Source organism: Dipodomys merriami, unplaced genomic scaffold (assembly GCF_024711535.1).
Source record: "Dipodomys merriami isolate MVZ:Mamm:240054 unplaced genomic scaffold, mDipMer1.0.p SCAF_18, whole genome shotgun sequence".
In the NCBI taxonomy this organism is placed as follows: Eukaryota; Metazoa; Chordata; class Mammalia; order Rodentia; family Heteromyidae; genus Dipodomys; species Dipodomys merriami.
Window position 1 is genome coordinate 35,049,507 of NW_027203159.1, and position 24,263 is coordinate 35,073,769.

General features: G+C 46.7%; 1 protein-coding gene across 1 annotated transcript in view; it reads left to right on the forward strand.

Annotated features, from left to right (window-relative positions):
• Positions 1–18,423, forward strand: part of LOC138830009 (proto-oncogene tyrosine-protein kinase receptor Ret-like) — a 39,739-nt gene extending 21,316 nt beyond the window's left edge. The window contains exons 10-19 of the mRNA XM_070026482.1: positions 959–1,078; positions 2,178–2,434; positions 6,085–6,232; positions 7,219–7,326; positions 9,287–9,438; positions 9,547–9,669; positions 13,877–13,947; positions 15,641–15,778; positions 16,654–16,753; positions 18,238–18,423. Of these exons, the coding sequence (XP_069882583.1) occupies positions 959–1,078; positions 2,178–2,434; positions 6,085–6,232; positions 7,219–7,326; positions 9,287–9,438; positions 9,547–9,669; positions 13,877–13,947; positions 15,641–15,778; positions 16,654–16,753; positions 18,238–18,423 (1,403 nt within the window). The remainder of the gene's footprint in view (positions 1–958; positions 1,079–2,177; positions 2,435–6,084; positions 6,233–7,218; positions 7,327–9,286; positions 9,439–9,546; positions 9,670–13,876; positions 13,948–15,640; positions 15,779–16,653; positions 16,754–18,237) is intronic.
• The last annotated feature ends 5,840 nt before the right edge of the window (positions 18,424–24,263 follow it).

The window sequence follows — 24,263 nt, forward strand, 5'->3', positions numbered from 1 at the left end:
AGCCCGGCCTGCAATTTTTTTTTAAATTTTTATTATTTTGCCAGTCCTGGGGCTTGAATTCTGAGCCTGGGTGCTGTTCTGAGCTTTTGTGCTCAAGTCTAGCTCTCTACCACTTTGAATCACAGCTCCACTTCTGGTTTTCTGGTGGTTAATTGGAATTTTCCTGCTCAGGCTGGCTTTGACCCATGATCTTCAGATCTCAGCCTTCTGAATACCTAGGATAAGAGGCATGAGCCACTGATCCCCATGGGACCTTTAATCTGAGTTACTAAGAAGGCTGAGCTGAGGATCATAGTTTGAAACCAACTCTAGCAGGAAAATCCATGAGACTCTTACCCACAATTAACCAGCAAAAAGCCAAAAGTAGTGGGCTCAAGCCAAAAGGGCTCAAGTGGTAGAGCCCTAGCTTTGAGCAAAAGAGCTAAGAGACAGTGCCCTGCCGAGTGCAAGTCCCAGTATGGCGCGCGTGCGCGTGCGCTCGCACTCACTCACACACACACACACACACACACACACACACACACACACACACACACACTCACAATGCTGATAGTTCCTTGAGCATATGTGAAGCATAAGTTTTAATTTGGAAAGTGGTTCTGTGCCCCGTAAAACAATGAGGCCTGCCTGGAAGCCTGACCTCTGCAGTATCTGCATGGCCCACTAGTGCCCATATTCTATTGACACACTCAAGTCCACAAACCCCTTACTATCGTATCACCCCTCTTGGATCCCAAGAAATCACTTGTAGTCTCTTCTGGACAGTCTGTGGCTCCCCCTCCGTGGCTGAGTAGCCAGTAGGGATGGAATGGTGATGACCTCTGGCCAGGGGATCTGCCGTGGCTGCCCTCCAAGGGGCAGAGTGGCTGGTGCCTCCTGGCAATACAGCCCTTTTAGTCTAGGAGCCCTGAGTTGACAGGTCACTCTAGCTGATGAACAGGCCCTTATTTGTTCTCAGGTGGCAGCATTGTTGGGGGGCATGAGCCAGGTGAGAGCCGAGGGATTAAAGCTGGCTATGGCATCTGCAACTGCTTCCCAGAAGAGAAAAAATGCTTCTGTGAGCCTGAGGAACACCAAGGTGAGTGGGGAATAGCAGCTAGCACAGTGTCCAGCCTTCCCTGAGTGCTAGGGAGATGTGCTGCTACATCCAGAGGCCATGGAGGGAGGGAACAGCAAGGAGGTGGTCCCTTCTTCCTTATGGCCCCATTTCCCCATTGACATAGCCCCTGGAGAAGATTGGGTTCTTCAGACTAATTGCTGGTCTAAGGTCTCAGAGATGAATTGGCCAGGAGTCAGGCACTGATAGTGCACACCTGTAACTCTCAGGAGGCTGAAATGGGAAAATCATGATTCAGAGCCAGTGTGGAAAGTAACTCCCAAGAAAGGACTTATCTCTAATTAGCCACAAAATACAGGAAATGAAAGTGTGTTATCAAGCAGTAGAGTTCTAGCCTAGAGTAATATAAGCCAAGCAAGAACCAGGGCCCTGAGTTCAAACCCAAAGAGAGAGATACACACACACACACACACACACACACACACACACACACACACACACACACACACACACACACACACACACACAAATATGAATTGCTTTTGGGATTGTAATCTTTTTGTACAACTATGTAAAAATAAATTCTTTTTAAAATAAAAGAATTGGTCAGGAAAGCATTCTTCCTCCAAAGGACTTCTTCCCTAGTCAGACTGTCCTTGTGCCAAGTTGCTTGCCGAGCCCTGGGCACCATCTGACACCACATCTTTCCTGCTAGAGCCAGGGCAGCATGTGCGGTAGGAGGCAAATGGTGCCAACATGTAGCCCATGTCCAGGGGCCCTCTCTTGATATCTGAGTTATCATAGATCCTTTATTTCTCTCCTCCTACCTTCTATGAAGAAACTTCTAGATATTTGGAACAATATCTAGACCCACCAATTTCAGCCTTCTGGAAGCATCTGATGGATGTTACTGGCACCCTGCTTCTGCTGTGTGACCTCTCTGGGCTGCCCAGCCTTGCTGGGCCTCAGTTTCCACCACTAGACAGCACTAGCGAGCTTTGTAGGATAGAATGCACTCAGTGCCTGGAGCCAGTAGGTACCCTTAGCTGGCTCTCTGGGCATCAGGCCTTTGAGGGGCATATGTCAGGCTATTGTACCTTGCCAGATGCTCCAGCTGGAGGCCCACTGTGTGATGAGCTGTGCTTCATGGTGATCGCCACCACCGTCCTGTTCTCCTTCATCGTCTCCATCCTGCTGTCCACCTTCTGCATCCATTGCTACCACAAGCATGCCCACAAACCACCCATCGCCTCAGCCGAGATGACCTTTTTCAGGCCCACCCAGACCTTCCCCATCAGCTACTCTGCGTCTGGTGCCCACCAGCCCTCACTGGACTCCATGGAGAACCAGGTGTCTATGGACACCTTCAAGATCCCGGTGAGGGTCCCCCAAAAGCCCTAGTACAGGGAGAGTCAGAGCAAAGATTGTTGAGTGAGGCACTGGTGGCTCACATCTGTAATCCTAGCTACTCAGGAGGCTGAGATCTGAGTATCATGGTTTAAAGCCAGCCCAAGCAAGAAAAATCTGTGACACATCTCGAATTAAGCACGTGAAAGTGGTGCTGTGGTTCAAGTGTAGAGCACCAACCTTGAACAAAAGAGGTTCAGAGATTGTACCCAGGCCCTGAGATCAAGCCCCAGGAGGGGGGAAGAAAGGAAGATGGAGGGTGGGTTGACCAGGTTTTCTTGCCAACTTGAGGCAGGCCTGTAGCCCTGCCAAGGGAACTTTGAGGCAGGGGGCTGGGGTGTCCAGAGTGAGAGGTCAGTGATGGGTCATCATTTTATACAGCACTGGGGTGGGGAACTGCATCCTATCTGGCAGGAGAGTTGATAACAGAGAACCCTAGCCTGGTAGCTGAGCAGTCAGGACCCCACAAAACCCCTGCACATTGTCTTCTCCAAGGCCAAAGCTCTTGGGGTAGGAAATGAGCAGGAGAGACCTGAATTTTGTGGTTGTTCCTATGTGAAGGATTTGGGGAGATGTGAAGCCAGTGGGGCTGGCAAAAGGCTGTCCCAAAAGACTGGCACTGGCTCAAATGTTGGCAGCTCTGGGCAAAGTAATACCCTGGGCATGAAGAGAAGTCTCAGCCAGCACCCCAGGGGGTTGTTCCCCCCCCACCCTATGGGGCTGTGCTGCTATAAATGAGTGCCTTGGAGCCTACGGGTCCTAGGCCTTCTGAGCCTCCTTGGGCATTCTCCTTTCTTCTCCCCTGCCAGATGGGCTGGGCCCTTCATTGTCCTACTGAAATGGAAGTGGATATGCAGGATCTGGGAGGGGCCTACGCATGGAAAGAATGGATTTCTTATCTGAGTACCCATGGCTCATGCCTGTCATCCTTGCTATTCCGGAGGGTGGGATCTGAGGATTGCAGTTCAATGTAGCCTGGGCAGGAAACTGGTGAGACTCATCTCCAATTAATCATCCAAAATCTAGAAGCTGTAGAGCACTGGCCTTGAGCAAAAATGTGCAAGAGTAGTGTCCAGCTCCTGAATTTAAGTCTCAGGACTAGCATAAAGAGAGAGAAAGAGAGGGTGTCGGGGAAAGCAGAATAGATGTGTAGTCTAAATAATCCAAGCTATCATCTATATGACTACATTAAAATATAAAATATTCCTCCCTAAATTCATCTTTCCGCTTAAATTCTTGAAGTCAAATTTCAGTATGTGTTGGGGTGTGTATTTGTATGGTTTTGTTTCTTGGGTACATGAACAGGTTATAAAAATGCAATTAAAATAAAGGCAGAAGAAAAAAATGGAGCTGTCAACTGGGTGTGGGTGTATGGCAGATTGAGGTTTGATGCCAGCCTGGGCAGAAAAGTCCATGAGACTCTTCTTGAATTAGCCAGCAAAAAGCAGAAGTGGAGGTATGGCTCACATGGCAGATCACCAACCTTGATTGGAAATCCAAGGAAGGGCACAAGAGCCTGAGCTCAAGCTCCAGTACTAATGCGCCCTGACATGCGCGCACACACAGACACAGACACACACACAGACACACACACACAGCCCCCCCCCCCACACGAATCACAAGGCCTAAATTGAGTAGGACAGACTGTGCTGGAAGTTTTATGTGGCCTTAGCCCTAAAGATGCTCACCTAAGATTAGAAGACAGTTGGGATTGCTTGCAGTTGTAATGCAAAGGCTTAGGGCAGCCTCAGCCCCAGGGTCTATTCCAGTAATGCTTTGATGTTGGCCATTGCCACGTCCTGTGGAGTTTTGCTGTCTAGTCCCTGTTACCAGAAGCAGCTGGTCGACACAGCTTGCCTCTGGGAGGACTCAGAATCTTCCACAGCCCATAGTATGAGGTAAGGTTGCACAAGCAGGCTAACATCTGAGCATGGAAACAACACCCCTTCCTCTGCCACAGAGGAAGCCTTCTGACCACACCTGCCAGCTCTAAGTCTTAGTTCTGACTGAACAACTCAACCTGTTTCTCTGATTTATGTGCGTGTGTGTGTGCGTGTGTGTGTGTGTGTGTGCGCGTGTGCGTGTGTGTGTGCGTGCGCACGCGCGCATGTGCGCACGCACCTGTATCCATACTAGGGTTTGAATTCAAAGTCTAGGCTCTGTCCTTTAGCCTTTTCACTCAAGGCTGATGAGACATACTCCACATGTGGCTTTTTGATGTTTTTCTGGATATGAGTATCACAGAGTTTCCTGCCTTGGCTAGCTTTAAACCATGACCCCCCTCCACCCCCGATCTCAACCTACTGAGTGTGAATTGTGTCATATTTTTAAGACACGCAAGTAGATGTCATTTGTTCATGATTAGTGAGGCCCTGGGCCCAATAGAGTGGTACTGACAAGGTGACTATTGACTTCTGTTATTGGTTCTGATGGAGTGAGAGACAAACTAAGGGTGACCCATGAACCCATCGCACAGTGGTGCGATGGCACCACTGTGTAGAAGAGGCCATCCCCAGACCACTTGCATAATACAGAGCATGGCCACAGCCTGGGTCATGAATCCCTAACAGACCAGATCTGTGATTGGGGAGCCTGGGAGAGCCATAATGAGCAGGACCTCAAGGCCCACACCCAGCTTTGAGGACACTGTGGAGTAACAGGCATCTGGTCCAACGCCAGTAGAGCAGATGGGAGGGCTCTTACAGTCTTGAATTCACATACATGGCAATATTCAGAGCAGTCATGATGACCTGTGGGGCTTAGCCAGAATGGTGAGGGGCATTGAATGTCAGCAAGAATCTGGACCAGAACCTGATGAGCCGCATATGCAGGATAGTCAGAGGCAGGCTCAGCTACCTACATTCTACAGGTGGGGACTCGCAAAATGGTCAGTGATACCTTTCTTTGCAGGAATACAGTCAGGGAGGGGTGTGTGTGTGTGTGTGTGTGTGTGTGTGTGTGTGTGTGTGTGTGTGTGTGTGTGTGTGTGTGTGTGTGTGTGTGTGTGTGTGTGTGTGTGTGTGTGTGTGTGTGTGTGTGTGTGTGTGTGTGTGTGTGCATTGGTCTTGGGACTGGAATTCATGGCCTGGGCATCATTCCTAAACTTTTCCACTCAAGGTTAGCACTCTACCTCTTGAGCCACAGTTCCACATACAGTGTTTTCTGTGGTTAATTGGAGATAAGAGTCTCTCAGATTTTCTTGATTAGGCTGCCTTTGAACTGCTCTCCTCAGATTTTAGCCTCCTGAGTCGTTAGAATGATAGGCATGAATTACAGTGCCCAGCCTATGCACTAAGAGACCTGTTGGAGTCCACTGGAGAGTCAGGACACAATATGTCTTAGTCTGCATGAGACGACATGGGTGCTGCTAGGTGACCCTTGCATCCCACAACTTGAAACCAGATTGGCTCAGGAACTATCCAATGAGAATAACTGGGGACAGTTTGGGCTCTCAGCTGTTCCCAAGGGAAGAATGTCACTTCGCTGCCCTCAGAGCTGGCCTGGTGAACTCAGTCATCAGTAAGATGGTGGTGGTTTTCTGTGTACTCGCATCTTGTCAACAACATCTTCTCAATTGTACCCATTATCCTTTTCTTCCCCCTTCTCCCTCCCCAATACAGGAAGATCCAAAGTGGGAGTTTCCTCGGGAGAACTTAGTTCTTGGGAAGGCTCTGGGAGAAGGCGAGTTTGGAAAAGTGGTTAAGGCAACCGCCTTCCACCTGAAGGGCAGAGTGGGGTACACCACAGTGGCTGTGAAGATGCTCAAAGGTACCATCCAGATGTGGGAGCCCCCAAGGCAGGGAAGGGGCCAAGCTCCTGCTGCATGTGCAGCTGCCTCCAGCTGCCACACCTGCCTATAGTCAGTGATCTTGGGGTGGCTTCCTGGTGCTGTAGCCTCTCAGAAGGTGCTGGTGTAGGGGGATGTGCTGTTGGACTATATTTATGAAGAACTCAGGACTTAAAATTTTAGCCCTTAATTTATTTTTGTTTGGGTTTTCTTTTTTGTGTTCGGGTTTTGTTTACTTCATATTTTTGCCACTCCTAGGATTTGAACTCAGGGCCTGAGCTCTGTCCCTGAACCTCTTTGTTCTGAAGGCTAGCACTCTCCCCCCCCTTGGGCCACAGCACCACTAACAGCTTTTTCTGAGTGGTTTATTGGAGATAAATGTATCATGGACTTTTCTGCCCTGGCTGGCTTTAAATCTCAATTCTCAGATCTCAGCCTCCTGAGTAGCTAGGATTATAGACTTGTGTCATTGGCACCCAGCTGCTTTTGTGTTTTAGTTGTCATTGCTTGGGTGGTTTTTTTGTCATTCTTTTTTTTTTTTCTAGTAGTGAGACAAACTCAGAGTTTGAGTGCTGTCCCTTAGCTTTTTTTACTCAAGGGTGGTACTCTACCAGGTGAGCCATAACTCTGCTTCTGGCTTTGGGATAGTAATTGGAGATGAAAGTCTCCAAGATTTCCCTTTCCAGACTGGTCTAGAACCAGATCCTCAGAACCCAGCCTCCTGAGTATCTAGGGTAACAGATGGAGAATGGAAATAGATAGCAATGGAAAACTTAGGTGGAAGCTTGCTCCAGGGTGTGGAGCATATAAAGCCCTTTTGTTTGAGCCCAGGCCCTGGGAGGACCTGGGTGCCTTAAACTTCCCTGTGTCCTGAGCTGGGTACTGGTAGAGCGGTTGAGGTCTGTCTGCTATAGCATAGCTTTCTAGAAGGACCCATGTGGAGTCAGGCATCTGTGCTGTGTTTCAGAGAATGCATCCCCCAGTGAGCTGAGGGACCTGCTGTCTGAATTCAACCTCCTGAAGCAAGTTAACCACCCTCATGTCATCAAGCTATTTGGAGCCTGCAGTCAGGATGGTAAGGCAGTTTCCAGGTGCTGTCAGCCACCCCTGGGCTCAGGGCCCCCATGCTCTTTCTGTCTTCTCTCATTTCCATGATTCTGTTCATCTTCCTCTGGAGGCCTAGGCTTCCGGCCCATCCCTGGGTTAGCGTGACCCTGTACACAGGCAGGTAAGCATGTCCAGCTGAAGCAGCTGCTGCCTGTAGCCCTCCCACCAGCCAGGACAGCTCAGCTCCACATTCAGTGTGCCATCCCTCTTAAGGCAAACGCCCATGGCACAGATTCCCAAGATGGCTCTTTGCCCTGGATGTAATGGACATTTATTAACACCCTACCAATCAACAGCCAAATACACATTCTGTTCAAATGTAAATATCCTTCAGGTCTTCAGGTGAAGACTAGTGCTCTACCACTTTCACTACAGCACCACTTCTGTTTTTCTAGCAGTTTATTGGAGATAAGAGTTTCACGGACTTTCCTGCCTGGGCTGGCTTTAAACCATGATCCTCAGATCTCAGCCTCCTGAAAAGCTAGGATTATATGCATAAGCCACCACCACCCAGCTTGCTATAACATTTTGAGCCATAACACCACTTCCAGTTTTCAGGGGGTTAATTGGCAAATTGAGTCTCAAAGATTTTCCTGTCCCAGCTGGCTTCAAACTGCATTTCTCAGTTCATAGGTTTCTGAGTCTCTAAGAGTATGATTCACCAGTGCCTGGCTAGTTAATTTTAATCATATGAAATATATTCTATAGGTACATGGAGTTAAGTTAATAATTAGTAATACAAAGGAACAATAGTAATTTTTTGAGAATTGAAGAAGCTACTTCTAAATAACCTGCAGATTGAATTCTATTAAAAACATGTAATCTGGGTACTGGTGGCTCATGCCTATAATCCTAGCTATTCAGGAGACTGACATCTGAGGATTGCAGCCCAGGCAGGAAAGTCTGTGAGCCTTTTCTCCAATAAACCACCAAAAAACTGGAAGTGGCACTGTGGCTCAAGTGGTAGAGCCTTGAGCCGAACACCTGAGGAAGAGTGCTCAGGCCCAGAGTTCAAGCCCCATGACCAACAAAAAAGAACATGTAAAATATTTTTATTAAATATTTTTGCTTATTGTAAAAGTGATATACACAGGGGTTACAGTTACATAAGTCATGTAAAGAGTATAGTTCTTTTGGACAATGTCACTCTTTCATATTCTCCAGTTTTTTTTCCTTCTTTCTGTACTACAAGTTGTATTTTTAAAATAGTATCTAGTGAGTACCACTGCTGCATTTGTTCACCCTTTGTCTCTCCATTCATGTATCTCCTCCTTACCTTCCCAAAGACAAACAAATAAGCACACAAGACAAAAAAGAAAGAAAAAAACCTTCACTTTTCCATTTACTAGAATTGATTTTGTGTGATCAGGGGCACATGGACACTGTGCCTTTGTTTTCCTCCCCTAAAAATGCACTCCTTTGGTTGCTCTATGTGGGAATGCCTATATTTCTGTATCACATATCATGTCCTGGTGTAATTTAGATCTAATTTCCACATAAAATATTTTATTAACTATTTTAATTGTTATAATGTATTTTATACATTATAAAGTATTTTAATTGTTATAATGGAGGCTACAATCATGTAACAAGTACATTTCTTCTTAGACAATGCCACTCCTTTCTTCACTCTCTCCCAAGACAATCCCAAGATTTAAGCAGGGTTACATTCTAGACACCCTAAGAAACATGAAATGTTGTCAACCACAGATGACCCCAACCCACTCTTTGTGTGTGCGTGCGTGCGTGCGTGCGTGTGTGTGTGTGTGTGCGCGCGCATGCAGGTATGTAAAAGCAAAAAAACAATTCAAGAGTAAACTGGACCTTTCAGATCTAGAGAGTGCCTACAGCCTCCCCTTTCCTGAAATCCCTCCCTTCAGTAGCTGGCTGTATGTCCCATGCCTTAAGCTCCTACTTCCTGTCTCCAGGGCCACTTCTCCTCATTGTGGAGTATGCCAAGTATGGCTCCCTGCGGAGTTTCCTGCGGGACCGTCGCAATGAGTGGGCACTGACCATGGGCAACCTCATTTCCTTCGCCTGGCAGATCTCCAGGGGAATGGAGTACCTGGCAGAAATGAAGGTACATGTCCACCTGTGCACAGGGGTGTGGGCCCTGATTGCCATGCTGCACTTCCTGAGGTTTGTCTGGAGATTTGCTGTTATTTGTTTTGCTTTGTTTACCTTGTAGCTCATCCATCGGGACTTAGCAGCCAGGAACATCCTGGTGGCTGAGGGAAGGAAGATGAAGATTTCTGATTTTGGTCTATCCCGAGATGTTTACGAAGCAGATACCTATGTAAAGAGGAGCAAGGTAGCTTGCTGGGTTGGTGTGGGGGCTCACAGCTGGTTTGGTGTTGCTGATTCCTCAGCAAGACCTGGGAACTCAGTGCTGGGTAGGCAGAAAGTGGACCACACCATGCGGGTATGGACAAAGTTTACTAGGGGAAACTACGCACTTAGTATATATGGCATACACATAAAGAAAGTAAATCTTAGTGGGCAAGTCACAGTTTCACAAGGCCACCAGTTTACAGGAGATAAATGGGCCAAAAGGATGCAGGAGATAGGTGAGGCCTAAAGGTTATAAGATATATATCAGATCAAAAGGTGACAAAAGATATACAAGACACAAATGTTTTACACATAGGAGAAGTGTGAAGGGATTGTTTATGTGTTTATGGTGCCATTAGGAGTGGGCACAAAGAGCACATCCTGGTGCCTTCCCTGAGGCATACAAACTTCTTATTCAGAGTTGGAAAGAGTTTTCTCCTTCCCCCTGAGACTTTTGGCTAGATGTTCTGTTGGAAGAGTTTTCTCTTCACCTTCTCGCCCACATAAACTCATATAGCATACAAATGCTCAGGAAGGGTCACATGTTTCTGTGTCTCTGACAGTTCAGTACCCTTAGAACATCTGGAGATGATGAAGCAGCTTGTTTATAAACTTTTTTGTTGTTACATCAGTACAGAGGGTGTACAGTTATATAAGTCAGGTAATGAGGTCATTTTTTTTGAATGTTATGCCTTCCCTCACTCTCCCACACCCACAAGTTTGCATAGTTCATTTTCAACAGAGGTATCATGCATAGTTTGAAAGAGCTTTTCTGGACATTAGTTCCAATGCCCTCCTCCCCTTGGGTTTTAGAGACTCCACTCAGGTTCTTCCCGCATCTGTTCCTTCATTCACAGGTAGCCCCTCTTGCTTTTATTCATTGTCCCTTTTAAAGTGACACTTAGCCTGAGGCTAAGAAATTGACTGCCCCTACATCATCATTTATTGCTATTCTACACAAACAAGAGCCACCATTTTGCTGAGCATTGTGGCTAATACCTATAATCTTTGCTATTTTGGAGGTTGAGGATCACAGTTCAAAGTCAGCCTAGGCAGGAAAGTCTGTGAGATTCATATCTACCAATTTAGCAGCAAAAAGGTGGAAGTGGAGTGTGACTCAGGTGGTAGAGCACCAGTCTTGAGTGAAAAAGTTAAGGGACAGATCCCAGACCCAACCACCACCAAAAAAAAAAAAAAAAAAAAAAAAAAAAGCTACCGTTTCCCTTCTAGGAAACTTGGGCTCTTTTGTCAAAGGAGAATCAAACAAAATGAACTAAACATATTAGTGGACATTCTTTGTAGTAAGAAAGGGACTACATAACAAGTGCCCTCCTCCCCCAGGGAGTTTGGAAGGCACAAGTGAACCCCTAGAAAAAGGCCCCCTCAAGACACAGTTCAGAGGACCTGGGAGTTTCAGCTTCCTCCAAGTCTAAGAAATAGGTGGGTCATCTGATTTTCCAATGTTGTCCTGTTGCCATGGCAACCACATTATTGTGTGTCTCAGCTGGCCTCCTGAAGCCTCCCAGGACCCACAGCCTATATGACTGGTAAGGGTTTCTGCTGACCATGCATTCAGAACTGCTGCGCAAAAAAGAAAAGCTGAACCTAGGTACCAGTGGCTCTAGTTAATAATCTTAGCTGCTCAGGAGTCTGAGATCTGACGATGATGTCTGAAGGCCAGCCAGGACAGAAAAATCAGAGTGATTCTTATCTCTAATTGGAAGTAGATTTGACACTCAACTGGTAGAACCCCAGACTTCAGTGAAAATGCTCAGGGACAGTGTTGGGTTCAATCCCCAGGACAGGCACACAAGAAAGGAAAGAAGGAGAGGGAGGGGAAAGAGAGGAGAAGACAGGGCAGGGGAGAAAGGAGGTAGGAGAGAAGGAAGGGAGGAGAAGGGAAATGGAAGGAAGGATGATGGATGGATGGGCACTGGTAGCTTACACCTGTAATCTTAGCTATTCAGGAAGCTGAGTTGTGAAGATTGCACTTTAAAGCCAGCCTAGGCAGGCATTGGTGACTCATACCTGTAATCCTAGCTACTCAGGAGGCTGAGATCTGAGGATCATGGTTCAAAGCCAGCCTGGGCAGAAAAGTCCTTGAGACTCTAATCGCCAATAAACCACCAGAAAACTGGAAGTGGTGCTGTGGCTCAAGTGGTGGATCCTAGAGCTGAAGAGCTGAGGGTCAGCACCCAGGCCCAGAATTCAAGCCCACCCACTGACAAAAAAAGCCACTGCTGGCAGGAAAGGAAGCCCATGAAACTCTTACCTCAAATTACTCACCTGAAAGTCCCAAGTGGAGCTGTGGCTCAAAGTGTAGAATGCTTGCCTTGGGCAAAAGAATTCAGGGACAACTCCTAAGCCCTGAGTTTAAGCCCCAAAACTGACAAGAAGAAAGAAAGGAGGGAAGGAGGGAGGAAGGTAAAAGAAAAGAGAAGAGAACACTATACACATTGTCTTGTAGGGGTTGGGATTCTTTCACCATGAGCTGTAAAATCATTTGGTACAGGATTGGACAACCTAATATGTTTCTCATTGGCTGTTTGTATCAATAATTTTTTAGGAGGTACAAAGGATGTTATTAATGTCCAAATGACAGAGGAAAGATCCCCCTGTCCTTCTGTGTCCTGTAAGGGCTTGTTGGTGTTACAAAAGGTTATAAGGACTGTATGTATTTCTTGTGAGGTTTCTATGGAGATGACATGTTTCAAAACTACTAAAAGGAAAATTGCAGTGGGTGTTTCCTGGCCTAGTGAGGGTGTGGTAGAGCCTTCCTGTTCTCTGTCTCTCTATTTCTCTCTTTCTCACACACATACACACATACACATACACATACATATACATTGTTATTTAGGAGGCCGTGGAGGCAGAGGCATTGCCCACAAGCCCTGCTATGGCTCCATATTGGCTGTTACACCACAGCTAGCTTTGTTAGGAACATGGTTACATGTCATTAATGATAAATGTCCTAAAGAATGCACAACTCTAATCCTAGCTACTTAGGAGGCTGAGATGTGAGGATCATGGTTCAAAGCCATCCCAGGCAGGAACATCCATGAGACTCATTTCCAGTAAACCACCAGAAAACTGATAGTGCACTGTGGCTCAAGTGGTAGAGCACTTGTCTTGAGCTGAAGAGCTGAGGGACAGTGCCTCGGCCCAGAGTTCAAGCCCCATAACTGACCAAAAAAAAAAAAAAAAAGAGTGCCAGAGAAAGTGCAATGTGTTGGGTTCTGACTTAACATACACATTTCAAAAAATTGATATGCACCTAAGACTTGCCCTAGGATCTGCATGTGTATAGTACATATCTGCAGTCCCACCTTTACTTGGGTCTGAGGTAGGAGAATCACTTGATCTAAAAACCTATGACCCAATATGAGCGACATAGCAAGAACCCATCTTAACAACAACAACAAGAGAAAAACAGGAAAAGACAGAGAGAAGGAGACATTGAAGAGTAACAGGTTACCTTGTGTGATCTTAGGCTATCCATCATCCTATCAGCAACTCAGCAAAGTCTGGAGGTTCAGGCTAGAACTCAGTCTCTTCAAGGCTCTACTCAGCTAGATCTAGCCCCAGGACTTGGTATTTCACCCTCTGTACAGAGTCAAACTCAAGCTGGGCACTATTGGCTTCTAGCCTTTAATCCTAGCTACTCATTCAGGCTAAGAGCTGAGGACCACAGTTCAAAGCCAAGCTAAGCAGAGAAGTCCATGAAACAAGTCTTATCTCAAATTAACTATCAAAACTCATAGTGGAGCTTTGGTTCAAGTGATAGAGGACTAACCTCGGGCAAAAGAGCTTGGAGATAGTGCCCAGGCCCTGAGTTCAGTTCCTAAGACTGGCAAATGTGCACGCACCTGTGCATGCACACCCCCACAAGACAAAGCAGATCTCTTCTGATCTGGTTCAAGGGCTTCAGTTTTGTGTGTGGGGGGGTCCGGTCATGGGGACTGAACTCTGGGCCTGGGCGCTGTCCCTTAGCTCTTCACCTCAAGGCTAGCGCTCTACCACTTGAGCCACAGTGCCACTTCCGGCTTTTGTCTTTGTGCTATGTGGTGCTGAGAAATCGAACCCAGGGCCTCATGCAAGCAAAGCAAGGGCTCTACCACTGAGCCACCTTCCAGACCCTCCAGGCCTTCTTATTAACATTAAAGCTTTTCTTTCTACATCCTCTTTAGGGCCGGATTCCTGTCAAATGGATGGCAATTGAGTCCCTTTTTAATGACATCTATACCACCCAAAGTGATGTGTAAGTGTGGGTGTTGCCATACTAGGGTGGGGTTTACAGAAGCCCCCAGTGAATCTGGCTGAGGAACAGCACAGGACCAATGAAATTCCAGCAGCAGTTCCACAAGGCCAAGTTGGAAGTGTAGGAGAGGGCACCTGGGCCACCACCTGCCACTCTCCTCCCTTCCCTCGTCCACTCCTACCTCCTGAACAGGTCCAGCCAAATCACTCCCCTCCTGGGAGTCCTGCAGTGACTTTAGCTCAAGAAAGCAACCCTACAATGCCCCCTTCCCACAACTAGTGTGAGTTTGTAGACAGAAGGGTCCCAAATTACTCAAAGATTGGATGTTAGGAGCCAAAACTCACTCTTCCAGGTCAGAAGACAAGATGTGATCATTTGTAAAATGGAGACACTGGCTTCTGAAGTGTTCTGAAATCCACAGACATGCAAAGTTTCAATAACATAGGCTGTGGATGATTTGATTGCTAAACAAATTATAAGCTATCACCTATAATTCTAGCTAGGCAAATAATTTGCTAAGCAAATTATAGGCTATCACCTATAATTCTAGCTTCTTAGGAAGCTGAGATTTGAAAAATCCCACTTAGAAGGCAGCATAGGCAGGAAAGCCCATGAGTCATTTACCTCCCATTAGCCATAAGAAAGGCAGAAGTGGTAGATGTGGCTTAAGTGATAGAGCACCAACCTTGAGTGAAAAAGCTGAGACAGGGCTTGGAAGGTGGCTCAGTGGTAGAGCACGCCCTGGGTTCAATTCCTCAGCACCACATAAGCAGAAAGAAAAAAAGCCAGAAGTGGCGCTGTGGCTCAAGTGGTAGAGCGCTAGCCTTGAGCTCAAGAGCTGAGGGACAGCGCCCAGGCCCAGAGTTCAGGCCCCACGACTGTACACCGACCCCCTCACCGCCTGGCAAAAAAAAAAAAAAGCTGAGACAGCACCTAAGCCTTAAGTTCACACTCCAGTACTTGTACAAAATTAATAAATAAATAAGGATAAGCAGTAGTCTGCTGATTGCAGAACGGTGAGTGTAAAGGAATTGAAAAGTGCTAGGAGGAGACTCTTGATTCCCTAAGGCCACTGTAGCCCAGCCTCTTCTGCTGTCCTCTTCCCAGCCATGGAATCTTCTAGAGCTTTCTGTTGTATGCATGCACACAAGTCTTACCTCTACAAGTGGCCTCAAGTGACCCATGCTGTTTTGTGTTCATTTTATTTCCACTTCATTGTTAAGTTTTCTCTTGCACTGAAATATTTTTCTAGACCTTTTGTGTTTTAAGATTTTTTTCTCTTTTAGTTTGGTCGTGGGTCTTGATCTCAGCTTGTGCACTGTCCCTCAGCTCTTCAGCTCAAGGCAAGCACTCTACCACTTGACCCATAGCACCACTTCCAGTTTTCTGGTGGTTCATTGGAGATAAGAGTCTCACAGAATTTCTTGCCCAAGATGGCTTTGAACTGTGATTCTTAGATCTCAGCCTCCTGAGCAGCTAGGATTACAGGGGTGGGCCATCAATGTGTGACTATTTTTGAGGCTTACTGGAAGTCTTGTGGCCCACAGGAAAGATGAAAGAATTGTTCAGAATCCCCTAAACCCCATCATCACACACAGCCTGGAAGTTTAAACCAGCTGCTCTTGGCACTGGGCCTCACTGAGTAGGCCTTGGAGCCAGGGGGAAGCGTTCATGTATCTGCTTCTTCCTGCAGATGGTCCTTTGGGGTTCTGCTGTGGGAAATTGTGACACTGGGGGGCAACCCCTATCCTGGGATTCCTCCTGAGCGGCTCTTCAACCTTCTCAAGACTGGCCACCGACTGGAAAGGCCCTACAACTGCAGTGAGGAAATGTGAGAGGGGTTTGCCTTATCCAAACACCCTCCAATGCTGAGACCTGGGCGAGGATTTCTGGAGTCGGTGGGGGGAATGTAAGCAGAGGTTATAGTAGGATGCACCCTCTGCTGTGAGGCAGATACTGGAGACTTGGGCAGCAAAGTGCGGGGACGGGGGCGGGGGAAGCTTCTTCTGAGAATAGACTGAAGCAGGAATCCTTTGATGTGAGCTGAAGCCCTTGAGGAGGATGTTGGGGAGCACTCAAATAGAGGTGCCAGTTACAAGCAGGGCACTCTGGACTTTGGCTCGAGGGTGCTCTCCTCTCCAGTTAATTCAGAGGGTTTAGAGAGGCCAAGTCAAAAATAGATACTTCCAACCCAGTGAACCCAGTGGCAGCACCTATAAGGAACTTTCAAGGTTGCGATCTGAAGGACCACTGTTTGAGGCCAGCCAGGACAGGAAAGTCATTGAGATTTGTGTCTCAACGATAGCTAGCAGAAAGACAGACTGGGAGTATTGAGGTATGGCTCAAGTGATAAGAGTACTAGCTGAATGAACAAGTGGACCAAGCTTCAGGCCTTGAGAGGAGGAAGAAAGAGGAGAGAAAGAGGGGGAGAAGAGAGAGGAGAGGGAAGAGAAAGGAGGAGAGTAGAGGAAGAGAGGAGAAGGAGAAAAGGAGAGGGAAGGAGAAGAGAGGGAATGGGAAGGGAGAACAGAAGGGGAGTGGAAGAGAGAGAAGGAAAGGAACAATTACTCTCTTGCCCAGAGAGCAGCTCCTCCAAGATGCTGGACAACTGTGCTGGGCCCTAGGGGGTTCACCATGCTGGAGAAGGTCCCAGTGGGCCTAGATGTCTGTGCCAGCTAATCACTGCCAGTTAGCTCTTTCTTCTAGGTATTCTCTGATGCTGCAGTGCTGGAAGCAGGAACCAGACAGTAGGCCAGTCTTTGCTGACATCAGCAAAGACCTGGAGAAGATGATGGTGAAGAGCAGAGTGAGTCACAGAGCTGCTGCTCAGAGGCTTTTGGTTCTGACACCCCAGTGTGGGGATCAGGGTATAGCTGGCCAGGGAGAGAGCCATGTGTCCCTGCTCAGAGGAGGCCTCAAACCGTCTCTTAGGCTTCTTTGCAAATCAGAAAGAAAACAGCAAACAACAACAACAAAACAAACCAATGTAATTCATAGTTTGACACAGGCACTCATAGGAAGAGAAATTACAATCCCCAAAGGATTATTTGCAATACTGAATGTTACGAGGTTACCTAGTTGGGGAAGTAGTGCTGTGGCTCAAGATGCTAGAGAACCAGCCTTGAGCCAAAGAGCTCGGCCCTACGTTCAAGCCCTCCTATGATAAAATAAACATCAAGCAAACTCTAAATAGAAATTATTTATTGGCTGGGCATTGGCTTACTGGTAGAGTGCTTACCTAGCATTAATGAGCCTTGAGTTCGATTCCTCAGTACCACATACTCAGAAAAAGCCAGAATTGGTGCTGTGAGTCAAGGGGTAGAGTGGTAAACCTGAGCAAAAAATGCTCAGGGACAATTCCCAGGCCCTGAGTTCAAGCCCAGGTCTGGCAAAAAAAAGAAAAAAATTGAAAGGTACCTAGTCAGTATCCTGAATATATAGGTCCCATGGGAAGTGACTCAGGAGAAGGGGGAGAAGGGAGTGTGGATCCCAGAAGTGCTTAGTCCCCCTAATACCTCCTTGCTGTCACTACCCACAGCCCATTAGAATGCAAACCCAGCCACACCAAGTCTTTTGACTGTTAAAAGGTTATTTATAATGCCAAAAGTCCAATAAGTTCCACATTCAACTTGTCCTAACATCTGTCAGCCCTTCCTCCTTCAAGTTATAAACCTGTAAGTAGCTAGGCACCAGTAGCTCACAACTGGTGAGGTTCAAAGCTAGCCCAAGAAGAAAAGCCTATGAAATTCTTACCTCTAATCAAACACCAAAAGTTGGAAATAAAATTGGCTCAGCTGCTAGTGCCAGGCTTGAGGAACAATGCCCAGGCTTCAAGTTTAAGCCCTATTGGCACACAGAAAAACAGGCCTGGTTCTGCGCTCTAAGCATGCCTGGGTGTGGCAGGCCTGGGAGGGGCTTTGGCCTTGCCAAGAGGCCAATATTGAGGATGAAGACATAGCCAGAACTGGGAACTTGAAAACGTCAATCTTGGGGTGTCCTTAAAAGCAGCCAAGGGAGCAGGGCACCCATATCCTGTACCTGTAATCCTGACTACTCAGGAGGCTGAGATCTGAGGATTGTGGTTTAAAGCCAGCCAAGGCAGGAAAGTCTGTGGGACTTTTATCCCCAATTAGCCACAAGAAAACCAGAAGTGGAACTGTAGCTCGAGTGGTAGACCACAAAAGCCTTGTCACAAAGGCTTGGGGACAGCAGCCAGGCCCTGAATTTAAGCCATCCAGACCTGTACACACAACCCTCGTAGCTCCCCACTATATATTCTTTCTCTTTCAGGATTACTTGGATCTGGCTGGCTGTATACCTTACGACTCACTGCTTGAGGATGATGGCCTTTCCGAGGAGGAGACACCCTTGGTAGATTGTAATCACGTCCCACTCCCATGTACCCTTCCCTCCACATGGATTGAAAACAAACTCTATGGTAGAATTTCCGTACATTTACAAGATTCTAGCAGCTAGTGTTTCCTCTGTATTCTCCAGTCTGTAATGCTTTTATTTTTAAAGAGTGTCTCTGTCGGGCAAGAAATTAAAATGCCATCAAACCTTTGTTAAATGTATGACTTTGGGTCCAGTTTTGACATTCAGGTGTTTTTTAAATTTATTTTTTCCTTTAAAAGTAAAAACAAACAAGCAAACAAAAAAAAAACAAAATAAAACAGGATGTGGGAATAAATATTACCAGACAATTTAAGATGACAAAGGAGAAACATAATTAGATCAGGGCAGAATTCGCAGGGGATATGGAGAAGATTGAAGTTGTTTCCTGAGTAGGGAAACAACTTTTGATTTTGTTACTTGGATGAACTGATTTGATTTGGAGATGAATTTAATTAAGGAGGACCTAGCACCCCAACTTCCAGTAAGAACACAGCCAGGAACTTCCAGAGACTACTCCTGGGCTAGATTCTTCCAAAAGGCCACCCAGGTCTCTTCTTGCCAGCCAAAGGGTGGATGGTGAATGTAGTCTGCAAGCACGCCCAGGCAAAGCAGACCCTGGCTGGGTGGGGCTGGAGCAGCCATCACGAGTTGTGGTCAAGAAAGGGTTGTGGTGACCACAGAGTCGCTCCTCTCCATTCACTACCGTTTGGGTCCTGTGAGGGCTCACACAGACCCAGACTGCCTGCCTAGTGGCCTGCAGCAAGCAGGTACACAGCTGGGGCACAGGTGGGGGAGGGAGGGTCTGGGAACCACCTTGCAGCCTGGCAACTGGTGGAGGGTGGGGCCATGGCTGTCCTCCCCATGACTACCCAGAAAAGCTACTGACCGGAAAACGATCCCGTCTCAGAGCGGAAAGTCCAGGCTCTTTTCTTAAAGACTGAGGTAGTCCAGGATGGAGTTAGCTTGGGAGAGACTATGGGCAGTATTCATAACATATTTAAGAATTTGCAAAGATACCACTTCAAGGCATAGAGAGGACTCAGGGCCCACTTACAGCTCTGTGCCCTTTGCCAACTCACTGGCTTAGACCTCGATTTCCCTACTCTTCCTGGACAAGGGAAAGAGCCTTGGCGAGTGTGGAGTGCTTTGCCCATGTCCTGGGAGCTGGGTGCCTAATCTGGCCACTGCACTGTGTAAGTGCCAGGGCTCCAGGACACCGCCTTAGTTCCTCCCCAGACAAAAACCTCCCACACAGACAGTGAAAGAGGTGAAATCAGTGGACACTTCCTGGAGTCCCTGGCAGGAAGTGGGCTGTGCAGAACCTGGCAGACGGTAGTGTGGGGGCAGTGATGTCCAGGTGGCAGGCCCGAAGATCAGAGAGGAGCACAGGTCACTGTCCACCCAACCCAGGAGCCTTCCAATGAGAAGCAAAGCAGCCACTCATTGCTGCCTGAGGAAAAGAAATCATTCTCTGCCTCCTTTCTAAATCTCTCCAGAGGAAGAACTGCTTGAGAAAAGTGCAAAGAAACCTTTCATGAGTTGCTTTTTTCCCCCTAAGTTCACATTTTTCTAAAGACTAGAAAGGAAAGCTGGTTGATGTACATGTGTGGCCTTAAAATTAGTGGTATTGGGGAGTTCAGAGGAATATGGTGTAGGAGAAGCTGGAGGCTAAACAAGCTCTTGCATAGAAAGCAGTTGTAGTGTTCCAATGAACAGTCCTAAACTAGAGAATCACACCAAGTGTGCCATCACAGTACAGAAAGTTTGGCCAGAGAGGGAAAATCTAGGCAAGAGACAGATCTGAGCAATTGCTGGTAACCCCAGCTTCAGCATACCTGTGATGGCTGTGGCGGCAGTGGCAGCAGCTGTAGCTGCCATACCTACAACAGAGAGAGTCTGGGACAAAGGTGCCAGTCATGACATCTGAGCGGATTCTACTCATCACCAGCAAGAACTGACAAGGAGCAGATATCTTCACCATGCAGATCGCAGACCAGAGACGGCCCAGGAACCAAGACTGGTGTGAGTAGAAACCTGACATCCTCACTCCATCTCAGGGAGCACAGGAGGGAAGGCTGCCCCTCCCCCACCACCGGAGATCTCCATCTTTGTTACTGACAAATGCCCAGCTAAACAGCTAGCTCCCACTCAGGCCTTAGAAGAAAGCAAAAGAGTCATTTAGCAGGTCACAGGAACCTGATCTGACCTGCCAGGCTCAGCTCCACCCAGGGGAAAGTCACCCAGCCCAGGCAGGGAAAGCTCTAACAGAGGAGGAGTGACTTTCTTCACTGGGTAAACAGAGCCAGAGGCTGCCCCTCTCTACAGCAGTGTAGACAAACAATTGACATTCAGTAAAGCCTGAGAATGGTTTTAGGCTGGGCTCTGTGAGTGTCTAGGTAGCTAGCCTAGGGAAAAGCTACTGTTGGCTGAAAGGCCTCAACCCTATCCAGAACCTAGCCTCATCACAGCATCTCCAAACTAGAGGAAACAGCCATCTCTCTCTTTTGTGATACTCAAAGCAGATCTCCCTCCCACTGAACTAGCCTGGGAGGAGGATCACAAAATTCTGGGTAACACAGATCATTTTTCTGCCTGCTCAAACTGACTTAAGAAACCAATCAAGCCACAGGAAAACCAAACACCACAGCAGACCACAGAGTCCACAGAGAGACTGGTTATGGACAAAGGGGAGACACAGGATCTTCCCATTTCCACCCCCTAAAAAATATCAAAGAACTAAGCCAGGCGCTGATGGCTCATGCCTGTAATCCTAGCTACTCAGGAGGCTGAGATCTGAGGATCGCGGTTCAAAGCCAGCCCGGGCAGGAGAGACTGTGAGACTCCTATCTCCAATAAACCACCAGAAAACCGGAAGTGGTGCTGTAGCTCAAGTGGTAGAGCGCTCGCCTTGAGCTGGAGAGCTGAGGGACAGTGCCCAGGCCCACAGTTCAAGCCCCACGACCGACCAAAAAATAAATAAATAAATCAAAGAACTCTGTTCTTTTTTTTTTTAATTTTAATTATTTTGAAAATTTTTTTTCTATTGATCGGGTTTTTTTTCCTCTCATATTTCTTTTTAGGTGTATATGTATGTGTGTGCTTTTTAAAAAATCTCTTTTGATCATTTGGTCCTATTTTTTCTTCTTTTCATATTTTTCTCTTTCTTTCTCTTTTGTGTGACTAAATTGCTGTTCTGCTCATCCCCAGATATATACCTGTTGTTGATTATTAGACCTTATTCTCCATTGTGTACATACTTAATCTAGCAATTTATTAATCAATGAACAACCTCTTAGTCCTAACTTCTTTTTTTGGGGGGGGGAGGGTTCGGGTACTGGGGTCTGAACTCTGGGCCTGGGTGCTGTCCCTCAGCTCTTCAGCTCAAGGCTAGCACTCTACCACTTGAGCAACAGCACCACTTCCGGCCTTTTTTCTTTTTGCTTATGTGGTGCTGGGGAATCGAACCTAGGGCCTTGAGCATGCAAGGCAAGCGCTCCACCACTGAGCCACCTTCCCAGCCCCCAGTCTCTGTATTATCTCTGTATACCTATATAATTTTCAAGTAACTAATTTTAAGGATTTTTTTATTTTTTCATGTTTCCTTTCTATCCCACCTATCCTCTCATCTTATACTTTTCTTCTCTCAATATCATTTATTTAAACTTACACAATTTTTGTGTTTCACTTTTTAAATTTAAATTTTTGTTTTTTCCATTTTTTTCTTTTTCTTTTTAATCTCTCTCCTATCATTCTGTCCAATCCGTTTCCCTCTCACTTTTTAAATTTAAATTTTTGTTTTTCCATTTTTTTCTTTTTAATCTCTCTCCTATCATTCTGTCCAATCCATTTCCCTCTCTGAGATTAGGAGTTGGTTAAATTCACTCTCTGTTTACCTCTACACATCCCTCTAATGCTATTTTCTCCCACATTTCTCTCTAAACCTAATAATTTCTGGTTTGCCAAATTCTTCTTGGCTGTTTTTAGCCCATTAATCCATAGTTATTTGATGTTGAATAGATTGTATCTGTTTGTATCTGTAGCCATTTTCTCTTTGCAACTACAGGACTCTGGTGGATGCTTACCTGAAAATAGTGTGCTAGCATAAAATTGGTGTTACTTCCATACCAAATCAGCAGAACATGCCAGAGAAACGCAAGAAAAATGGCAAGTCCAGGTATCTCAACTCCCACTCATGATAATCGAGTGACAGAACATTTAATGAATAATCCAGAGGAGAGTTCCCCAAAATCTCTACAAACATTACTGGTAAATATAGTGAATGAAAAGACTAAAAAGCTGCAAAAGGAGTGAGAGGAGACAAACCAAGATTAATACAGGAATCTCCTGAGCGTGAGGAAGCTACTCAAAGATCAACACAGTAATTGCATAAGCAGGCTTAGAACAGCTAAAGAGAAATAAAGGAATTGGATGAGCAGGCTGAGCACAGTCAAAGAGAAATACAGGAATTGTTTAAGCAGGCTGAGAACAGTCAAAGAGAAACACAGGAATTGCATGACCATGAGGAAGCTAATCAAAGAGTAATAAAGAAATTGCAAGAGCAGGATGAGAATAGACAAAGATCAATAAAGGCATTCATGGAATCTATCGATTGACAGCTGAAAGAATTCAGGAAGATAAAAAAGGGAATGCTGAATGGAGCCTGACAGAAAGAATGGGACTCCAAGGAAACCATAATCAATCAACTAACTGATTTGAGAACACTGAACACCAAATTAAGGAAGTAAAGAAGTTCATAAAAGATGTAAAACAAAGCTCCAACAAAGAATTTGAAGCCATCAAGCTAACTAATTAGGCCATGCAGAAGATCGAATCTCAGGAATTGAAGACAGCCTAGATATCACAGAGAAAGAACACAACTATCCAAGACATAGAATAGATCTCTCTATTCAACATTTGGAACACACCATCATGAAAGACGCCCTCCCCAACCAACCAGGCCCTGAGCCTCTTTGTAGGGGAACAGAGTTTTGTATCTAACCAAGCTATTTCTGGCTTCTGTAACATGCTTTGCTAAGAAACTTATATTACCCCCACACTCCCCTTTGATAACTAACCTCACCAGTTAATCAATATGTCCACACCCTACTAACTAATCCCACCCCGCAGTCAGCCCCCTGGTGTAAGCGAATGACAGGCACTGACTTGGAGCAAGGTCGCTTCCTCATACCAAGGGCCGGAGACACACAACTCGGCAGGTACACCGAGGGACCCCCTCGAACAGTGATTAGCCAAAGCATATGATTTGTTTTAAAAGGATTGGCTGCCTGCGTGCAGACCAGGTTGTAACACTTTAGATTTACTGGCTGAAAAAGAGCGGGCTCTACTGTAACGGACTGAGGGGGTCCCATAAAAGGACCATCCCCGGGACTGCTCGGGGCTCCCAGCGAGTGACCCGAACCTTGCGGATCTTGAGGTCACGTGCACCTGGGAGCCTTGGGCATGCCCAAATAAAAACCCTCTTGCCTTTGCATCTGGTGTCGTCTGACTGGTGCTTAGGGCAGGGAGGTCCTGACTTGGGGGACACGCAAAGTCGGGGGTCTTTCATCTTGGTGCATTGGCCGGGAAAGCCCCCTGACCCACTCCAGCTCGGGCCCACCAGGAGGTAAGCCGGCCGGCCTTTGTCTTTGTCTCTGTCTGTCTGGTGTTTGTCTCCGCACAGCGTCTGTACTATTACGAGTAATAGCTCCGTATCTGGGCGGATTGAGAAAGAGCTGACGAGCTTGGACTTCTCCCCCGCCACCCTGGGGGATGCCTCAGGGATTAGAGGGGCCCGATTTTTCAGGGCTCAGAAAGAATCCGCCTGATTCGCTCGTCTGGAGGAAGGAGGGAACGTGGAATCTCTCTCCTTTCTAGGGAAGGAGGGAACATGGAATCTCTCTCCTTCCCGGGGATTCGCTTCC